The sequence below is a fragment of the Schistocerca serialis genome, chromosome 8 (assembly GCF_023864345.2).
Source record: "Schistocerca serialis cubense isolate TAMUIC-IGC-003099 chromosome 8, iqSchSeri2.2, whole genome shotgun sequence".
Lineage (NCBI taxonomy): Eukaryota > Metazoa > Arthropoda > Insecta > Orthoptera > Acrididae > Schistocerca > Schistocerca serialis.
This window is the reverse complement of record NC_064645.1, coordinates 405,802,477-405,821,650: the sequence shown is the minus strand read 5'-3', so window position 1 is coordinate 405,821,650 and position 19,174 is coordinate 405,802,477. Positions and strand designations below refer to the sequence as shown.

At 36.8% G+C, this 19,174-nt stretch overlaps 1 protein-coding gene across 3 annotated transcripts in view; it reads left to right on the top strand.

Annotated features, from left to right (window-relative positions):
* Window positions 1-1,644: 1,644 nt before the first annotated feature.
* The window catches only part of LOC126416254 (sodium-dependent neutral amino acid transporter SLC6A17), a 44,012-nt gene continuing 26,482 nt past the window's right edge, over window positions 1,645-19,174 (top strand). For all 3 annotated transcript variants that reach the window (XR_007575422.1, XM_050083879.1, XM_050083880.1), the window contains exons 1-3: window positions 1,645-1,873; window positions 14,877-15,098; window positions 15,387-15,497. Coding sequence is in view for 2 of the 3 variants with exons in the window: in XM_050083879.1 (XP_049939836.1) it covers window positions 1,667-1,873; window positions 14,877-15,098; window positions 15,387-15,497 (540 nt within the window). In the remaining variant the exon portion in view is untranslated. The remainder of the gene's footprint in view (window positions 1,874-14,876; window positions 15,099-15,386; window positions 15,498-19,174) is intronic.

Sequence of the window (19,174 nt, the reverse complement as noted above, 5' to 3'; positions counted from 1 at the left end):
AAGGTTTCACCGAGTCCATATTTCAAAAGACGGTGTGGTGACTACCTCACTAAAAGTGTTGATTCATGTTTTTACTGGGTTATCACTAAATATTGTTTTCGTGCACACGTGTAACTTAATGCGCATCTTTTTCGCATGGCAGTCTCCAGCTATGACATGCTTCTTACTAATTAATTGTTCCATGGAAAACGGTCCCATGCATTTAACTGTCACAGAGCTTTATCTATACTTGTTCTGTTACGAACTTTATGTGAGACCGCCCCTGCGTACAACTGCTCCACATCACCGACGACTAAATGCAAGGTATCTATTTACGCTCTGCAGTCGGGAAACAGCGCACTAGCGCAGTTGCAGGGTCACTAGAACACCGCAGTTGCAGGGTTGGTAGGACGACCTGCAGGGTTCGCCAAGGAATGGAATATTCCACTCGCCGATACGCCAAGCCCCTCAGTACCCCCACCACCGCTACTCCCAACATGTTATGTTCCACCCTCTCCTGAATGCATTACGAGAATTTATTGCGTGGATCGAATAGCATTCCTGGTCCTTATTATTTTATGTATTTCCTTTCCAGCTTCTTCCTCACTTCGCTTCAGTGCCTTCTTGCTTACTTCAGAAACTCATATGAAGACGATAAAAAGAGATAAGAAGAACAGCAAATAACAAAAGCACAAGGCGCATGACTGTGTTTTAGACCTCACGTTATCAGAGTTCCGGTGATGTGTCGGAAATATCTTGAAAGCAAAATTCGTACCGGTACCGCAGTTTTGAAATTGTTATCACAGATGTCTGCTTATAAACATGAGGCAGAGAAATAATATAATGTTTTTATTAGACGCGATAAATAATAAGACATATTTTACTATCCGTCGTAACGATTCTCCAATGGAAAACAGATTCTCTGATTACAGTAATTTTTTGTCATAAGTATTGGGAAAGCGAACAAGCTATCAAAAGGTGCTGTACAGTACAAGGGGACGTACCTTATGCCCTGCACTTCATAGTAGTTTGCAGTGTATAAATGCAGATGTAGATGTAGACCAGTTGAAATTTTCTGTACCAGTTGGAAGTCTGAACAGGTACAAGAGCCAAAAAGACAGCAGATACGAGAAAAACTATGTTATGATTCAGAGTGTAAACCATATAAGATAGATGAAATCAAAATGACACACAGGCTTGTCTTAGTTGAGACATTGATGTGAATAGAACACTCTTTCATTCTCATCTACAAGACAAACACCAGATTCGTTCAATGACAGACGTAAAAGTAAATGTTAAGTTCTGAGTGGTGGTAAAGTACAGACGATATGACACTGAGGGTCATAGCGTCTTGTAACAGCACGTGCACGTGTGAATAACGTAGTCATTGAGATAGAGAACCCGATACATGATACCATGCTTTTAAATAAATGCTTTAGAATTATGTACGTTAAAGAATCCTTCATTTATGAAAACTAGGTTATTGTTGCACATTGACTGTAACCCTGTAAAATAGCCTTGAAGTAGTACTAATTAATTATTCTCCATTGTTACATGACAGTGTCACCTGTATTATAGCGGAAAAAGATATATTTAATTTAGTGATGAACCAGTCGTGTCAGGATAGTCGTGCTTACAGTTATTTGTTTCTTCTGTTGCAGGTGCTTTCCTGATACCCTTTGCCGTAATGCTTGTTCTGGAAGGGATACCTCTTTTCCTGATTGAACTGGGCATTGGACAACGCATGCGGCTGGGATCCATGGGCGTGTGGAACACAATACACCCTTGGCTGGGAGGAATTGGCATTGCTAGTGGAATAGTCACGTTCTTGATCTCGTTGTACTATAACGTCATCATCACTTGGTGCTTCTATTACCTGTTCAACTCATTTCAGGTAGGAAGATCCCACCTAATTTCTGTCATATGAATTTTTTTCCCTTCAGTATTCTCTTATGGGTATAAATATGTTAGAAACCTTACTTTTCTATTGGAACATGGATTTGTACAATATGAAACGTTAGTCTTCGAAGAAATAAATCTACACATTCCCTTATCCAAACGAAATTTTCAGAAATATATAAATTTGATTCTGCATTTCGAGCTGCATTGTGGAACATAAAAATGATAAATACTGATAAAGAAACTGTTCAGTCTCACAGTAGTAAACACGAAATCGACAACAGAGAAATTTTTGGGGTAGTAACCCTTCATCAGATAGAAACTTATAACTGAATCCTTCTAATAGATGTCATCAAAAATCCCAGTTCACGCATATATACACTCTCTATCAGACTACTTTCATTAGAGGACACTACAGCTACCCAGCAATTGCTTGGTATAGTTGCAGTAAGTGGTGGTCATGACAAGATGCCTAACAGTAGCAAATACTTTCGTTCATTCATAGATTTAGATAAGAAACAGAACCTTCTGGAGTGTGAAACAAGTCAAGGTATAGATACAAAAAGACAAGAACATTGATCAGATAACTACTTGGCACACATTGTTTGTAAGTCCACTCACTACAGCAACAGACAGACTTGCCGCCTTTGAGGGAGGATGTTCACAATGAAATAGGTAGCAGTGACCATGATTCACCTGTAGCAACATGATTACCAAAGCATGAACAGTAACTAAAAAAATTAATTTTATTGTTGACAAAAATAGATAAGCCAGCAGTAATGCCTTAAATCTAGGAGGAACTCAAGCATTTAGCTCTGGCAGGAGCCTGTAAGGAACTGTGTCTCTAGTTTAGAAGTACGAGGGTGGTTTGAAAAGTTCTCTAAACGGAAATGAAAAAAAAGTACTTACATCACTGATACTTTTTTTATTTTTCAATGTAGTTCTCCTGTAGGTTAATGCACTTGGTCCAACGATGTTCCATTGCCTTGATCCCATCTCGAAAATGAGTTTCCTCCGGGCCTGCAAAATAGTTGTCAACTATGGCTATCAGTTCTTCATTTGAAGTGAATCTTCATCCCTAACAAAAATTTTCAGTTTTGGGAAGAGATGGAAGTCTGACGGAGCCATATTAGGTGAATAAGGTGGGTGTGGCAACAATGCATACCTTAATTTTGCCATGACGATGGCACGTGTGTGTGGGCGCGCATTGTCTTGATGGAAGGTGACTTTCTTCCTTGCCCAGGATGTTAGCATAATATTCTCCAGTAATTTTTTGCTCAGTGGGGAGATAATCTACAAACAGAAACTGATGCCATGACCTTTCCTGCTGAAGGAATTGTCTTTGCTTTCTTTGGTGGCGGAGAATCAGCATGTTTCCACTGCTTTGACTGTTGTTTTGTCTCTGGAGTATAGTAGTGCACACAAGTTTCTTCAGTGGTCACAAACCATCGCAAAAAATCTTGTTCATTTCTCCTAAAATAGGCCAAACATTGTTCCGATATGTCCATTGTCATGCGTTTTTGATCCAGCATCAAGAGTCATGGCACCCATTTACATATCATTTTTTCATTTCTAATTCTTCAGTTAAAATGTGATATACCCTTCTGGATGACATCTGGCAAGCGTGAGCAGTTTCACGCACTTTCAATTGGTGATCCTTCATGACCATTTTGTGCACTTTTGCAATGATTTATGGAGTAGTGACACATCTTGGCCAACAACTGCATGGATCATCATCTAAGCTCTCCTGACCAAATTTAAATTCAATTGTCCACTTGGCAACAGTTGAATATTAAGGAGCAGAGTCCCCCAGTGTATTCTGGTAATTGGCATGAATGTACTTTGCTTTCATACCTTTCTTTACGAAGTACTTAATCACTGCTCAAATCCCGATTTTTTTCCATCTTCACAAATCATTACGCGGGAACAACAACAGAGCCACACCACCGCCACAGCTCTCTTCCAAGAACACTGACGTGGCGTGTGTTTATAGGCAATAGTCCAATGAATATCACATGAACAACTCGTTGCGCTAGTGCTGACCTCCCATGGCGATTCCGAGAACTTTCCAAACCACCCTCGTGTATTTGATCAATTATTGGATAGATATGTACCTACTAGAACAGCTCATGATGGGTTGTACCTCTGTAGTAACAGGCTCTGTAAAGGAACTTCTCAAGAAGCAGTGACTAGTGCACAATATGTGTAAAAAAAAGTATAGGACTATAGACAGATATACACTGAATGAAACACATTTTGGATGTTGAAAGAGCAATGCATGAACCCAGAATGAGATTTTCACTCTGCAGCGGAGTGTGCGCTGATATGAATCTGCCAGGAAGTTTCAATGCATGAAGCCTTCGATTACTGCCATAGTAGAGCCTTGTCAAAAGACCTCTAAAAAAAAGTAATTCATATGTTTATCTACAAAGAAGATTCAGAAATACTGCACCAATGTAACTGTTGCACCACCGCAAAGATGAGTGTTGTTGATATTAATGTCAGAGGGATTGAGAAATAGTTGAAATTGCTAAAACAGACAATAGTTACGGGGCTGATGGAGTCTCTGTGAGGTTCTACACAGAATTTGCAGCTGAGTTAGCCTCTCTCTTTAACCTTAATATGCTGTGGATCCATCAAACTAAAAGCTATGTGCAGTTGTTGGAAGAAGGTACAGGGCACACTTATCTAGGAGAATGGTACTAGAAATGATCCACAAAAACTACCGCCTGGAACCATTTACATCCATGTATTGTAGAATCTTAGAACATAATCCAAGCTCAAATGTAATGAAATATATTGAACCAAATGACCTCCATCAGCATTGATTCTGAAAACATTGGATTTGCCAGACCCAGCTGCAGTGTTCTCACATGACAACCTGGAAACCAAGGCTCAAAGCAATCAGGCGGATGCAGTATTTATTGACTTCTAAATCACTTTTGGCTCAGTGCCACACCAATCAAAAGTATGATCATATGGTGTATCAAACAGAATTTGTGATTGGACTGATAATTTCTTGGTAGGGAAGGTGAAGCTTGTTACCTTGGGTGGAGAGAGATTTACAGATGTAGAAGTAACCTCAGATGCATCCCAGAAAAGTGTCTTGAGACCCTCACTGTTTGAATTGTATGTTAATGAGCCGACAGACAATGTTAACAGAAACCTCAGATGTTTTGCAGATGATGCTGTTATCTGCAGTGAATGACTATCTGGAAAAAGCTGCACAAATATTCAGTTAGATCTCAGTACGATTTAAGAGTAGTGCAAAGATGCCAATGTACTTTAAACATCCACCAATGTAAAATTGTGTGCTTACCAAAATGAAGAACATAGTATTCCATGACTACAATATCACTGACTCACAATCGAAACTGATTGACTCATATAAATACCTGGCTGTAATGATTTGTAGGATGAAATGAAACAATCACAAAGTCTCAATCATAGATAAAGCAGGTAGTACACTTTGGTTCACCCTTGGGATGCTAGGAAAATGCAACCCATTTACAAAGATGATTCCTTATAAAATACTCGTACAACTCATCCTAAATGATTGCACAAGTGTGTGGGTCTGCAAAGCAAATAGATATATACAGTGAAGAGCAGCACAAATGGACACAGGTTTGTTTGACTCATGGAGATACTGGAAAAATTGAACTGGCAGACACTTAAAGATGTGAGGAATCTAGGACTGTGTAACTCGCCTACATATTCCTACCATTAAGGACTGCAAAGACTAAATTAGACTGATTACAGCATACACAGAGGATTTTAAGCAATTATTATTATTATTTTATTATTTGTTGACCATCCAATTTATCGTATGCGATCGTATAAGATTTGTCATGTTTTGATACAGAAAAAAATTAATAAAATTGCCTTATGTAATAGTGCTTAAGTTTATAAACCAAACACATTAAATTTTATATGATGTAAATTGTAACAGTGCTGTAATTGGGTAGAAACAAGAAACAGTTAGCAGAATGAATTTCCACTCTGCATTGTAGTATGTGCTGATGTGAAACTTCCTGGCAGCTTAGACAGATTAAAACTCTGTGACCAGAACTTGAACTCAGAACTGTTGAGTCTCAGTCTGGCACACAGTTTTAATCCAACAGGAAGTTTCATATCAGTGCACACTCTGCTGCAGATTAAAAATTCATTCTGGAAAAATTCCCCAGGCAGATGAGGAACTGGTGGAAGTAAAGCTTTGAGGACAGGCCGTGAGCTGCGCTTGGGGTACCTCAGTTGCTAGAGCACTTACCCATGAAAGACGAAAGTTCCGAGTTTGAGTGTCAGTCTGGCACAAAGTTTTAATCTCCCAGGAAGTTTCAAGAAACGATTAATTTAATATTCTGTACTGTTGGGGCAAATTATACTGAACACTATCTCATGTAATGTCAGTGACATTGCCATAAGGAGCACTTGATAATAGCACTGCTACTTATGAACACCCAACTTCTTTAGTAACTCTGTACATCAGCTCTGTGACACATGGCTACATGTAATTTGAATTATGGGACAGATATACTGACATTCTGAGAATCCATGTATCCACTAACACTAAAAATTTCCACTTATTAACATTTTTAAGCTTCTTTTTAAAAGTGGACAACTTTAGAAGTGTTATATAAAGAATTTTGGGATGATATATGATACTGGTATTTCTTATGTAGTTTTGTTGTTGTTGTGGTCTTCAGTCCAGAGAGTGGTTTGACACAGCTCTCCATGCTACTCTATCCTGTGCAAGCTGCTTCATCTCACAGCACCTACTGCAACCTACATCCTTCTGAATCTGCTTAGTGTCTTCATCTCTTGATCTCCCTCTACGATTTTTACCCTTTGGTGATCCCTTGATGCCTCAGAACATGTCTAACCATACAGTAAAGCTGCATGCCCTCGGGAAATACTATGTAGTTCTATATGAAAATAATTAGTATGTATTGTTGCACAGTCATGGAATGCACTGTTTACAGAAGAAAACTGCGGGTGAGATTTCAAAAAGCAGATACTTTTGAAGATATTAATAGATGGAAGAGACATAATTTTAAGTTCCTTACCCTAAAGATTTCCCTACACGGCTCCCTAGCTCCAGCACCTTTTATTATTCTTGTTGCTCATTCTTGAATAGTGAGTGAGTGAGTGAGTGTTTTGCCAGACTTGAATTGTCCCAAAATAAGAGACCATATCACAATAGACTATGCATAAATTCAAAATAGGTACCATTACTATTTGTTCACTGCAGTAGCTTTCTAGCATTCTAAATCCATAGCAGCATTTACTTAACTTTTTGAGCGGTTCTGTATGTTTATCCCACTCTAGATATTAATCTAGCCAAATTCCTAAAAAAAAATATTCAGAGTTTGTAATAGCTTCTTCTTGCCTAACTTCACAATTATATTGTGCCTTACATTATTTAATTTGTGGCTGAAATTCATCGATAATATTTTTTTTCTCATTCATAAATAATCAGTTATCCCTAAATCATTTACTTGCTTCTTTTGTTGTTATTTCTATTTTTTGTGCAAGTCAGCCTAATTTTGAGCTGTGATAAAGAGACTTGTATCATGAATGAGACGTACAGTATCAGTTTATGTTAAACAGGTTGGTAAGTCATTTTTAAATATCAGGAACAATTGAGGTGCCAGCACTGAACCTTGGGGTAGTCCATAACTAACTTTCTTATATCCAGAGAAGTATGAGGCATGTGAATGGAATGGAGAGGAGTTCTAATAAGTGGTACAATGGGGGAAGTACCCACTACCATGCACTTCATAGTGGTTTGCAGAGCATAGAGGAAGATGTAGATGTTACTTTGATAAATGTCCCACATCCATGACATGAGGTGATCATATCAGTTATGAAAAATAATCCTATCACTTTTGAAGATTAGGTACTCATGACATTTGTAAAATTGCCCTTCAGAATAGAATACTGTAATGTTCTATGTGCCATGTGTAATTTATTAGGTAACCCAAATAAACAGACTGGATGAAAAGACCCAAGAGATGTCACATGGGTAACACCTCAGGTCTTGATAATGGCCTCAATAGGGCAATGAAAAGTGTCCACAAGCCTGTTAAAATATGTCATATGCAGTTGAAGCCATTGATTATTAGATCCAACAGAGCTAACAGATTGTGAAGATTTCCCTCCGACATTTGTCATGGGAAGGGTCACACGACCATCTCAAACTACTTTTACACAATATGTAGTGCCCAAAGTAACCAGTGTGCCCTTTTAAGAGGTAACAAATACTTTATCTACATCTGCAAGTCACAGTTGGTGTACGGTAAAGGGTACCTTGTTCCACTACTACTCATTCTCTTTCTCGTTCCAGTCACAGATATAATGAGGGGAAAATGGCTGTCTATATGCCTCCAAACAAGCTCCAATTTCTTTTAACATATTTCCATGGTCCTTGTATACAATGCACATTGGCATCAGTAGAATTGTTCTGCAGTCGAATTCAAATGCCAGTTCTCTGAATTTTCCCAATTGCAAAGAATGTTGTCTTATCCCCAAGAATTCCCATTTTAATCCATGAAGCATCTTCATAATAGATACATGTTTACTGAACCTACTGGTAACAAATCTAGCTGCCCACCTTTGAACTGCTTCAATGTCTTTCTATAGCCCACTCAGGTGAGAATACCAAATCTCCATAATACTCATGAGTTGATCAAACCTGCCGGTATCAAATCTAACAGCACACTTCTGAATTGCTGCTATGTCTTCCTTTAATCTTTCCTGGCAGGGATCCCAAACACTCAAGCAATACTGAAGAATGACTTCCACTAGTGTTCTGTATTGGGTCTCCTTTACAGATGAACCATACTCTCCTAAAACTCTCACAATAAACTGGAGTCAACTATTCGGCTTTCCTATTAGTGTCCTTAAGTGCTTTTTCCATTTCATATAACTTTGCAACATTATGCCTAAACATTTAATCAGTGTGACTGTGTCAAGCAGCACTCTACTAATGCTTTATTCAAATGTTATAGGATTGATTTTGGTACTCATCTGCATTAACTTACATTTTTCTGCTTTTAGAGGAAGCTGCCATTCATCACACCAACTAGAAATTTTGTCAAAGTCATCTTGTCCCCTCCTGCAATCACTCAATGACAATATTTTCCTGTATACTACAGCATCATAAGTGAACAACTGCAGGTTGCTGTTCACCTTGTCCTTCAGATCATTTGTGTATGTAGAGAACAAGGGTGGTCCTATCACACATCCTTGGTGCACCTCTTTTGATACCCTTGTCCCTGTTGAATACTCACTATGGAGGAAAACATACTGGATACTATTACTTAAAGAGTCTCCAAACCACTCAAATATCTAGAAACCTGTTCCACATGCTTGTATCTTCATTAATAATGTGGAGAGGGGCACCATGTCAAATGCTTTCCAGAAATGTAGAGTATCGAACCTCCCCATTGCCCTTCATCTGTGGTTTGGAAGATACTGTGCAAGAAAATGGCAAGCTGGGTTTTGCATGAATGATGCTTTCTAACTCTGTGCTGATTTCTGGACAGAAGCTTTCACATCTACAGAAAATTTATTATACTGAAATGAAAAATATGTTCAATAATTCTGCAGAAAACCTTTGTTAAAGATATTGGCCTATAATTTTGCAGGTGCTTCAGTTTAAATTTTTACATTAAGACAATATCAAATAATAATTCCACACAACACTTAATGGTATGTTGACAGGTCTACTCAAAATTAATAGTTATTCGAGAACCAGGCTCTAACAGATCAGTGATTGTAAGTAATTTTAGTTATTAGTGGAGAGTGTGATCTGTAACGTTATGATGACCTTTTGCTGTGGGGACAGTGGGTATAGTCTATGATTATAAGACATTTGCATCTATACTACTGTGTAGCTATTGTGATCACTTCTAATTTTTCTGTGACCTATTCACAATATTTGCTACACATTAAAAGTTGTTGGATGAAATAACATATAAGATTCTAATTACCTATATTCTCAATTTATACAAAATTTATCTCCCTTATTGTATCACTACCATTTGTTACATGAGTTGTTACAAAAATAAAAAAAAATAAAAGCAACAGCCTTAATTAATGTGTATTAAATGCATCTACTAGACTCCAGGATTATCAGTGGGCACTCTTACCTTGCCATTCCTTGCCTACATCTCAACAGGAAAGGGAAGGGGAAACTGGCTGGGGTAATAGCAGGAAATTTAAGGGGGGGAGGCACTACCATGAATGGTAAAATACCAGTGGTTACAGGTGTTGGAGCAGCACCTTTTTTAGGATAGGTAAGACAGAAAGATGTCAAGTTCTACGAGAGGTCAGGATTGAAACAAATCTTCAGTTTAGGAAAGAAATTAAACAGCACAATTCTAGCGCATTGGATCACCAATCACAGCTATCAATTATAAATTTTCACCAATCACCAGAAATTTTATCTCCACCAAGTTGTATCTCAGTCCTAGGTAATTCCATTGATGAATTAAAGTCACCCAACCCAGTTGACATAATCTGCCTCTCTGAACACCATGTGACCACTGGTATAGGAACCAGGCCTAAGCACAATGAGAAACTCAGACAGGAGAGTACTGCAAATGTTAGAATAAGGAAAGGTTCTCATAAAAATATTATTAAAAATAATGTAAGTATATTTCATCAAAATATTGGGAGTTTAAAGAATAAAGTAGATGAGCTTCTGGTTTGTTTAGAAGATTTAGAAGCTGAGAATGAAATAGATATATTATGCCTGTCTGAGCATCACATTGTTACTGATATGGATAAGGTAAATGTAAGTGGTTATAAGCTCTCTGCACATGTAATGAGAGAAAATATGGAGAAAGGAGGAGTTGCCATATATGTCAAAAGTTATCATTGTGCAAAAAGTATAGAAACAAAAAAGTTTTGTGTAGAGAAACATATAGAAGCATGTACCTGTGAGCTTAAATTAAATAAAGGCACATTTATAATTGTAACTGTATATAGGTCCCCATCAGGAAATTTTCATCTATTTCTGAAAAATTTGGACTCCTTGTTGTGCTATCTGTCAGACAGGGGGAAGCAAATTATTATTTGTGGGGACTTCAATGTAGATTCTCTGAAAGAGGGTAATAGGAAAAATGACCTTGAAGTATTACTTGGTTCTTTCAATTTGACACCCGTTATTGATTTTCCTACTCGGGTGGTAAAGGATAGCAGCTCACTGATAGATAACTTCTTTATAGACCAAGATAAGTTTATCCAGATAAATGCTCAGCCTGTTGAGAATGGTCTTTCTGATCATGGTGCACAGCTGGTTACAATATATGACATAGCTCCATTCAGCAATACTAAACAGTCCTCCAAAGTAGTACGTTCAGTCAACGATTTAACAATTGCAAATTTCAGGGAAAGCCTACAGCAGTTAGACTGGGATGAGGTGTACCGTGAACCTGATGCCAATTTAAAATATAATTTATTTCATGACATTTTTGTAAATGCATTTGAAAACTGCTTCCCCAAGAAAATAGTTAAATATACTCGTAAGAAACCTTGTAACAAACCATGGCTTACTAAGGGTATAAAAATATCTTGTAACCGGAAAAGGGAAATGTATCTGACAGCAAGAAAGAGTAGTGATCCAGAAACTATCAAAAATTATAAAAACTACTGTGTTATATTAAGAAAAGTTATCAAAAAATCCAGGAGTATGTGTATCATGTCTGAAATCAGCAACTCTGATAATAAAATTAAAACAATTTGGAATATTATTAAAAGAGAAACAGGTCAACCAAGAGCAGAGGAAGACAGTATTACCATCAAATTGAATGAAAACTTTACGAACAAAAAGTCAGAAGTTGAAAATATTTTTAATAATCATTTTCTAAATGTTGTGGATATAGTAGGATCCAGGTGTTCATTAGAAGATGCTAGGCTGTTAATGGAAGAGGCCATACCTATGCAATTTGATACAATTGAAATCTCACCCACTTCTCCCTCTGAAATTAGGAAAATAATAAACTTGCTTAAAAGCAAAAACTCACATGGAATTGATGGCATTTCCAGCAAAATACTAAAAGCTTGTTCTCAACAGATAAGTAAGATTCTCAGCCACCTGTGTAATAGCTCTCTGGAGCAGGGCATTTTCCCTGATAGACTGAAATATGCTATTGTTATACCTTTGCATAAAAAGGGGGATAGATCTGATGTCAACAATTACCGTCCAATCTCCCTTCTAACAGCTTTATCCAAAATTTTTGAGAAAGTAATGTATTCAAGAGTAGCTTCACATATCTGTAAAAATGAAATACTAACAAAATGTCAGTTTGGTTTCCAGAAAGGTTTTTCAACAGAAAATGCCATATATGCTTTCACCAGTCAAATTTTGAATGATCTGAATAACCGAACACCTCCCATTGGGATTTTTTGTGATCTCTCAAAGGCTTTTGATTGTGTAAATCATGAAATTCTGCTAGACAAGCTCAAGTATTGTGGCATGAGTGGGACAGTGCACAAATGGTTTAATTCGTACCTAACTGGAAGAGTGCAGAAAGTTGAAATAAGTAGTTCTCGTAACATGCAAAGATCAGCACATTCCTCAAACTGGGGAACTATCAAGAATGGGGTTCCACAAGGGTCAGTCTTGGGTCCTTTGTTGTTCTTATTATATATTAATGACTTGCCATTCTATATTCATGAAGAGGCAAAGTTAGTTCTCTTTGCTGATGATACAAGTATAGTAATCACACCTGAGAAACAAGAATTAACTGATGAAATTGTCAATACTGTCTTTCAGAAAATTACTAAGTGGTTCCTTGTAAACGGACTCTCACTGAATTTTGATAAGACACAGTACATACAGTTCCGTACAGTGAATGGTATGACGCCATTAATAAATATAGACCTTAATCAGAAGCATATAGCTAAGGTAGAATATTCCAAATTTTTAGGTATGTCCATTGATGAGAGATTAAATTGGAAGAAACACATTGATGATCTGCTGAAACGTTTGAGTTCAGCTACTTATGCAATAAGGGTCATTGCAAATTTTGGTGATAAACATCTTAGTAAATTAGCTTACTATGCATATTTTCACTCATTGCTTTCATATGGCATCATATTTTGGGGTAATTCATCACTGAGGAATAAAGTATTTATTGCACAGAAGCGTGTAATCAGAATAATAGCTGGAGTCCACCCAAGATCATCCTGCAGACATTTATTTAAGGATCTAGGGATATTCACAGTAGCTTCTCAGTATATATACTCTCTTATGAAATTTGTTATTAACAACCAAACCCAATTCAAAAGTAATAGCAGTGTGCATAACTACAATACTAGGAGAAAGGACGATCTTCACTATTCAAGATTAAATCTAACTTTGGCACAGAAAGGGGTGAATTATACTGGCACTAAAGTCTTTGGTCACTTACCAATAGTATCAAAAGTCTGACAGATAACCAACAAGTATTTAAGAAGAAATTAAAAGAATTTCTGAATGACAACTCCTTCTACTCCATAGAGGAATTTTTAGATATAAATTAAGAAAAAAAATATTTAAAAAAAAATAAAAAAAATAAAAAAATAAAAATAAAAAAAAAACAAAAAAAGTAGTTATATTAACTTAAGTATGTTGTTAAATTAACCTAATTATGTCATGTATTGGAAAATTCGACTCGTTCCACATCATTACGAAATATCGTATTCATGATCCATGGAACTAGTATTAATCTAATCTAATCTAATCTAATCTTGCACCCAAACATGGTAACCGTAGGAGAGAATCTTTATGAAGGAATCTCTTGCTTGGTTCTTTTAAAAAGAATGAAAAGTAAACTATAATTTATTTACTTGTAGAATTATCAGTACTGTTCAACTTTCATTACTAGTGTCTAGAGAGCAGTGATCTGAAGGCTAGTGTAAAGTAATTTTCAAGACACTGCAATAATGTATGAAACTCCCTGTTGGATTAAAACTGTGTGCCAGACTGAGACTCAAACTCATAAAGGCAACAGTTCTAAGTTCAAGTCCTGGTCACAGAGTTTTAAGCTGCCAGGAAGTTTCACGTCAGCGCATGCTACAATGCAGAATGGACATTCATTCTGCTAACAGTTTCTTGTTTCTACCCAATTACTCTATTGTTACAATTTATATCATGTAAACTTTAATGTGTTTAGTTTATAAACTTAAGATTTGTTCTCAGATGCTATTACATAATACAATTTTATTAATTTTTTTTTTCTATATCAAAACATGACAAATCTCATACCACTGCATACGATAAATTGGATGGTCATCAAATAACAAAATAACAATAATAATAATAATAATAATAATAATAATAATAATTGCTTAGAATCCTCTGTGCATGCTGTAATCAGTCTAATTTAGTCTTTGCAGTCGTTATGGTAGGAATATGTGTACTGATGTACCTGAGTTCATGAGAAGGTACTTTGGGAAGATGTTTGATCTTATATTACTAAGATTCTTTTGGGAATTACCAGTATACATTTTAATGCTACTGAAACTTACATCCATCTTTATGTCCAGCATCATTTTTTGTTGTGCTGGAGTATAGTTAGAGCATTTGTTAGGAAAAATGTTTAGGATGTACACAGATTTTTATTTGAAACTCTTCTCTTCCCTTTCAGTTTCTTGCATTTTTTAATACAAAAGGGAGCCTGGGAATAACAAAATTTTCATGCAAGCCTTTTGTTGATCTCATAACCACATGAGCAAAATGGTAGATCATGTTCAATTACAAGGGAAACAGCATTGAATCTCTCTGTGTACTTTAGTATTTCTGTTGCGTAAACAAACCTTGAATTTCATTTTATTCATTGTGGTACTGAGAGCAGTTATTCTGTAATGCATGATTCTGAGAATGTTGTATGTTACTATAGTCAACTCTGTTGACTACCAGGATTCTGTGATTCTACCTTTTATGAGCCATTCGGTTCAATTGTAAATTACAATAGTTTTAACAAATACCATAATAATATCTTGATTTACAGAGTCCTTTGCCCTGGGCATCCTGTCCTGTAGTCAATGGCACAGAAATTGCTGAGTGTGCAAAATCCTCTGAGACAGCTTATTTCTGGTACCGAACAACACTCGACGCATCACCAGCGATTGATGACCCACAGGGCCTGAAATGGTGGATTGTAGTCCTCCTCCTATTGGCCTGGACCATAGTCTTCTGCATAGTCATGAAAGGCATTCAATCTTCTGGGAAGGTACTAATTTTGTATTTCAGTTCTATTCAAAACAATTTTAGGAGTCTCTTATTTAAGAAATAATGACTATTTCTTGTTTTTAATAAATAGAATGGCACTATTGGCTTGGTAATGTACCTTAATGTTTAAAAAAAAATTTAAAGGAAAATGTTTTGTATGTTAAGGGATGGCTTAAAATGTATGTGAGTAACAAAATGTCAAACAACAGTAATGCTATTCCATATTTAATTAGTTGTAAATAAGTATTTAATTAGACTATTACAAATATGAGATGTTATTATGTTCCAGGTTGTCTATTTCACATCCCTGTTCCCATATATAGTCCTTACAATCTTCTTCATAAGAGGATTAACATTAGAAGGTGCTAAAGCAGGAATAATCCATATGTATACACCAAAGGTAAGAGCTATAAATATTTTTATTTTTCTGTTATTTATAAATGATAAATCAGAGCCAACTACTTCTGAAACATTAGTGTTTTTTGGTCCTTCATTCTTTTATAATGTGTCTTACTCTCACATTGCCTAACACAGCTTCATTGTCTGAGACCATAATTGTTCTAAGGATCTGCTTTTCATCACATGACTCCTGTTTAGGTACTGCTTTTTGTGACAGGATTCTCATTTCTGTAATGAATATGAAGCCAATATTTTACTCCAGTAATGTGTTCAGAAAATGCATTAATATAATTTATTTTAAAATGTAGACATATACTTAAGGGGACACTTTACCATAAATTACATTATTTGTGTGGTTATGATATATCATAATGTTGCATGATATTCTCAAGCACAGAGACTTACCTAGTCATATTAATTGACCACCTGAAGAATGTTCCTGTTGGAGCACAGAAAATCCAAATATGCTCCTCTTTAAAATACTTTGATGGAAAAATGGAGACCAGCTGCATCAATCCTCATTCAGCCATCCTCACAAAAAATTTTGGCATGCTAACATATTTGTGATATTTTAACACAGAACATTCTAAATCCTTTTACCCAATCTCTCTTCTGTAGTTAAGACTTTATGCTTGGCATTTCCCCCTCAGTGCCACTGTCTATATATGTATCTCTGTTACTGTCTTATTTTTCTCCCATTGACACTTTCTTCTGTTTGTCTCTCCCATTGTCACTGTCTTCATTCCTTTCCTTCACTCTTCCTTAGCACTGTTTCTTTTGTTGCCACTACCACTGTGTCTCTGTCCCATTGCTGTTGTCTTTGTCCCATTCTTTTTCCCTACCATTGCAACTGCCTCTTTCTTTCTTGCATATAGTTTGCTGCCTTTCTCTTCAGCCCCCATTGTCTCCTCTCTACACATGTCCTTGGCGATGGTTTGCTTGGGGTTTCGACCCATAGACCAGGAAACTTTAACATGTGGGTATATGGGATGGGGGAAAGTGGGTTAATTTTTTTGTCCTAAAATTTGACTAATAGTCTGCAGAGGAGGGGAGGGGGGTTGTTGCCCAGACCACCATGCCCCCATGCCTATGTATAGTCTCCTCTCATCTCTCTCTTTTCCACTGTATCCTTTCCCTTTTGCTCCCACTGCCTCCTGTCTCTCCTCTTGCTCCCACTGCTTGTATTTCCATCCATCTCTCTTTCTCTTTTACTGCCATTGCCTCTCACTGACCATCACTATCTCCTCTGTCTCACTTTTCACTACTGTTGTCTTCATCCATCTCTGTTTCTCATTCACTGCTACCTTCTCCCTTCCACCATCACTGTCTCCTCTCTCTTCCTTTCTCTCCCCACTCTTCCACCATTATTCTCTCTCTTTCCGCACAAAAAAGTGCATGCCAAAACTTTGGTGAGGAAGGTGAAATGATGACAGAGGCAGCTGGTTTCCCACTTTTCTGTCAGAACCTTTTAAAGAGGAGGATATTCACTACTTTTTTGCCGGTTCCTTTCTTTTCCCTGTTACAGCAGGGTGTGCTGCTTACACAGATTGAATCCTGTGATACATTTACATACTTCAACACATAAACAACAAAAAAGAATGCATAATATAAGGTTAATACAACACAAGTCCACTTTACACTACTTTACATAAAAATTTATGACATTTTAGGTTATACCTACAGCTTACAAAACAATGCGATGTTTGATTTGCAAGTACATAGAATTTTATAAGACAATAATTTTTTATAAGGTGGTTAATCCTGCCAGGTGACACCATCGAAGAATTTCTAGTAACACAACATGTATAGGTATGGAGTAACCATTATACTGAGACAGTACATCATTAAGTTATATTGATGAAAAGACAGTGACCAGAAACATAGCTTGGTGACCTCAGAACCCTTGTGATGACCCCAGAAACCTTGCCATGTGTTCACTACATTAGCGGAAAATACATTTGCACCTCAGACTGGATATTACACATGTATTTTATGTGTGTAGGTACGGTAAATTCAAATCTCTGGGTCTCAGCAACATATAACGACATAAAAAGAGTTTCTAGGTTCCCTGAGAATGTCATCTGAAGAACGTATGGTAAAAATTTTGACAATTTGCCATGAGCAGAAATGATAGAAGTGGCATCTCCACAGTTAGTATCGGTACACAAACATAGTGGTTTTTCGAGGTTTCCTCAGGAAGCAGTTATAAACAAATGGTGCTTTTATAAGCCATCTAAGGCCCACCCTATCCCACATTTAACAGGGAAGAACCAACTGATTTGCTCAGTTTGCTTGGGCTGGAGAGATGTGTAATGTTTAAATTTTACCCAGTATTGTAGAATAGCTAGAGTATGCCTATTCTTCCGATAGGTATACAGATGGTTACTAGGCCAAGGCTACTGAAAATACTTGACCCTTTATCTCTGTGATCAATAGAACCACCTGAAAAGTTACATTTTTGTGTGCAGCTTTTTGGAACATGTTGTTGTTGTGGTCTTCAGTCCTGAGACTGGTTTGATGCAGCTCTCCATACTACTCTATTCTGTGCAAGCTTCTTCATCTCCCAGTACTTACTGCAACCTACACCCTTCTGAATCCGCTTAGTGTATTCATCTCTTGGTCTCCATCTACGATTTTTACCATCCAATACCAAATTGGTGATCCCCTGATGCCTCGGAACATGTCCTACCAACCGATCCCTTCTTCTAGTCAAGTTGTGCCGCAAACTCCTCTTCTCCCCAATTCTATTCAATACCTCCTCATTAGTTACGTGATCCACCCATCTAATCTTTATCATTCTTCTGTAACACCACATTTCAAAAGCTTCTATTCTCTTATTGACTAAACTATTTATCATCCATGTTTCACTTCCATACATGGCTACACTCCATACAAATACTTTCAGAAACGCCTTCTGGACTCTTAAATCTATACTTGATGTTAATAAATTTCTCTTCTTCAGAAATACTTTCCTTGCCATCACCAGTCTACATTTTATATCCTCTCTGCTTGGACCATCATCAGTTATTTTGTTCCCCATATAGCAAAACCCGTTTACTTCTTTAATCGTCTCATTTCCTAATCTAATTCCCACAGCATCACCTGATTTAATTCGACTACATTACATTATCCTCGTTTTGCTTTTGTTGATATTCATCTTATATCCTCCTTTCGAGACACTGTCCATTCTGTTTAACTGCTCTTTCAAGTCCTTTGCTGTCTCTGACAGAATTACAATGTCATCAGTGAACCTCAAAGTTTTTATTTCTTCTCCATGGATTTTAATACCTACTCTGAATTTTTCTTTTGTTTCCTTGCTCAAGAGAAGGACTATGAAAGGAAAATGTTGAGTCAGAAAGGACTTGAATTTTAGATTTCTTATTTCTGTGATAGAGGTAGGTACAGGTATAGTTTAAAACATTTTAAGCAGCATAACACAGCAATGTGATTATTCAGACAACTGTTAAGTTCTGCCTGTGATTACAAACTACATGTGTGTTGTAATGATCAGATGGAAATACGGAGTGTCAAAATTGATAATATTCAGAATCATGTTTTGCTTGGACCAATGCTAATGGCATCAGAAAAAGAGATCTTGTAAAAACATTAATTAACAGGGCTTAAGTCATTGCAAAGAAGACCTCAAGAGTAAGTACAATGAGCTTGACAGGTGCAGAG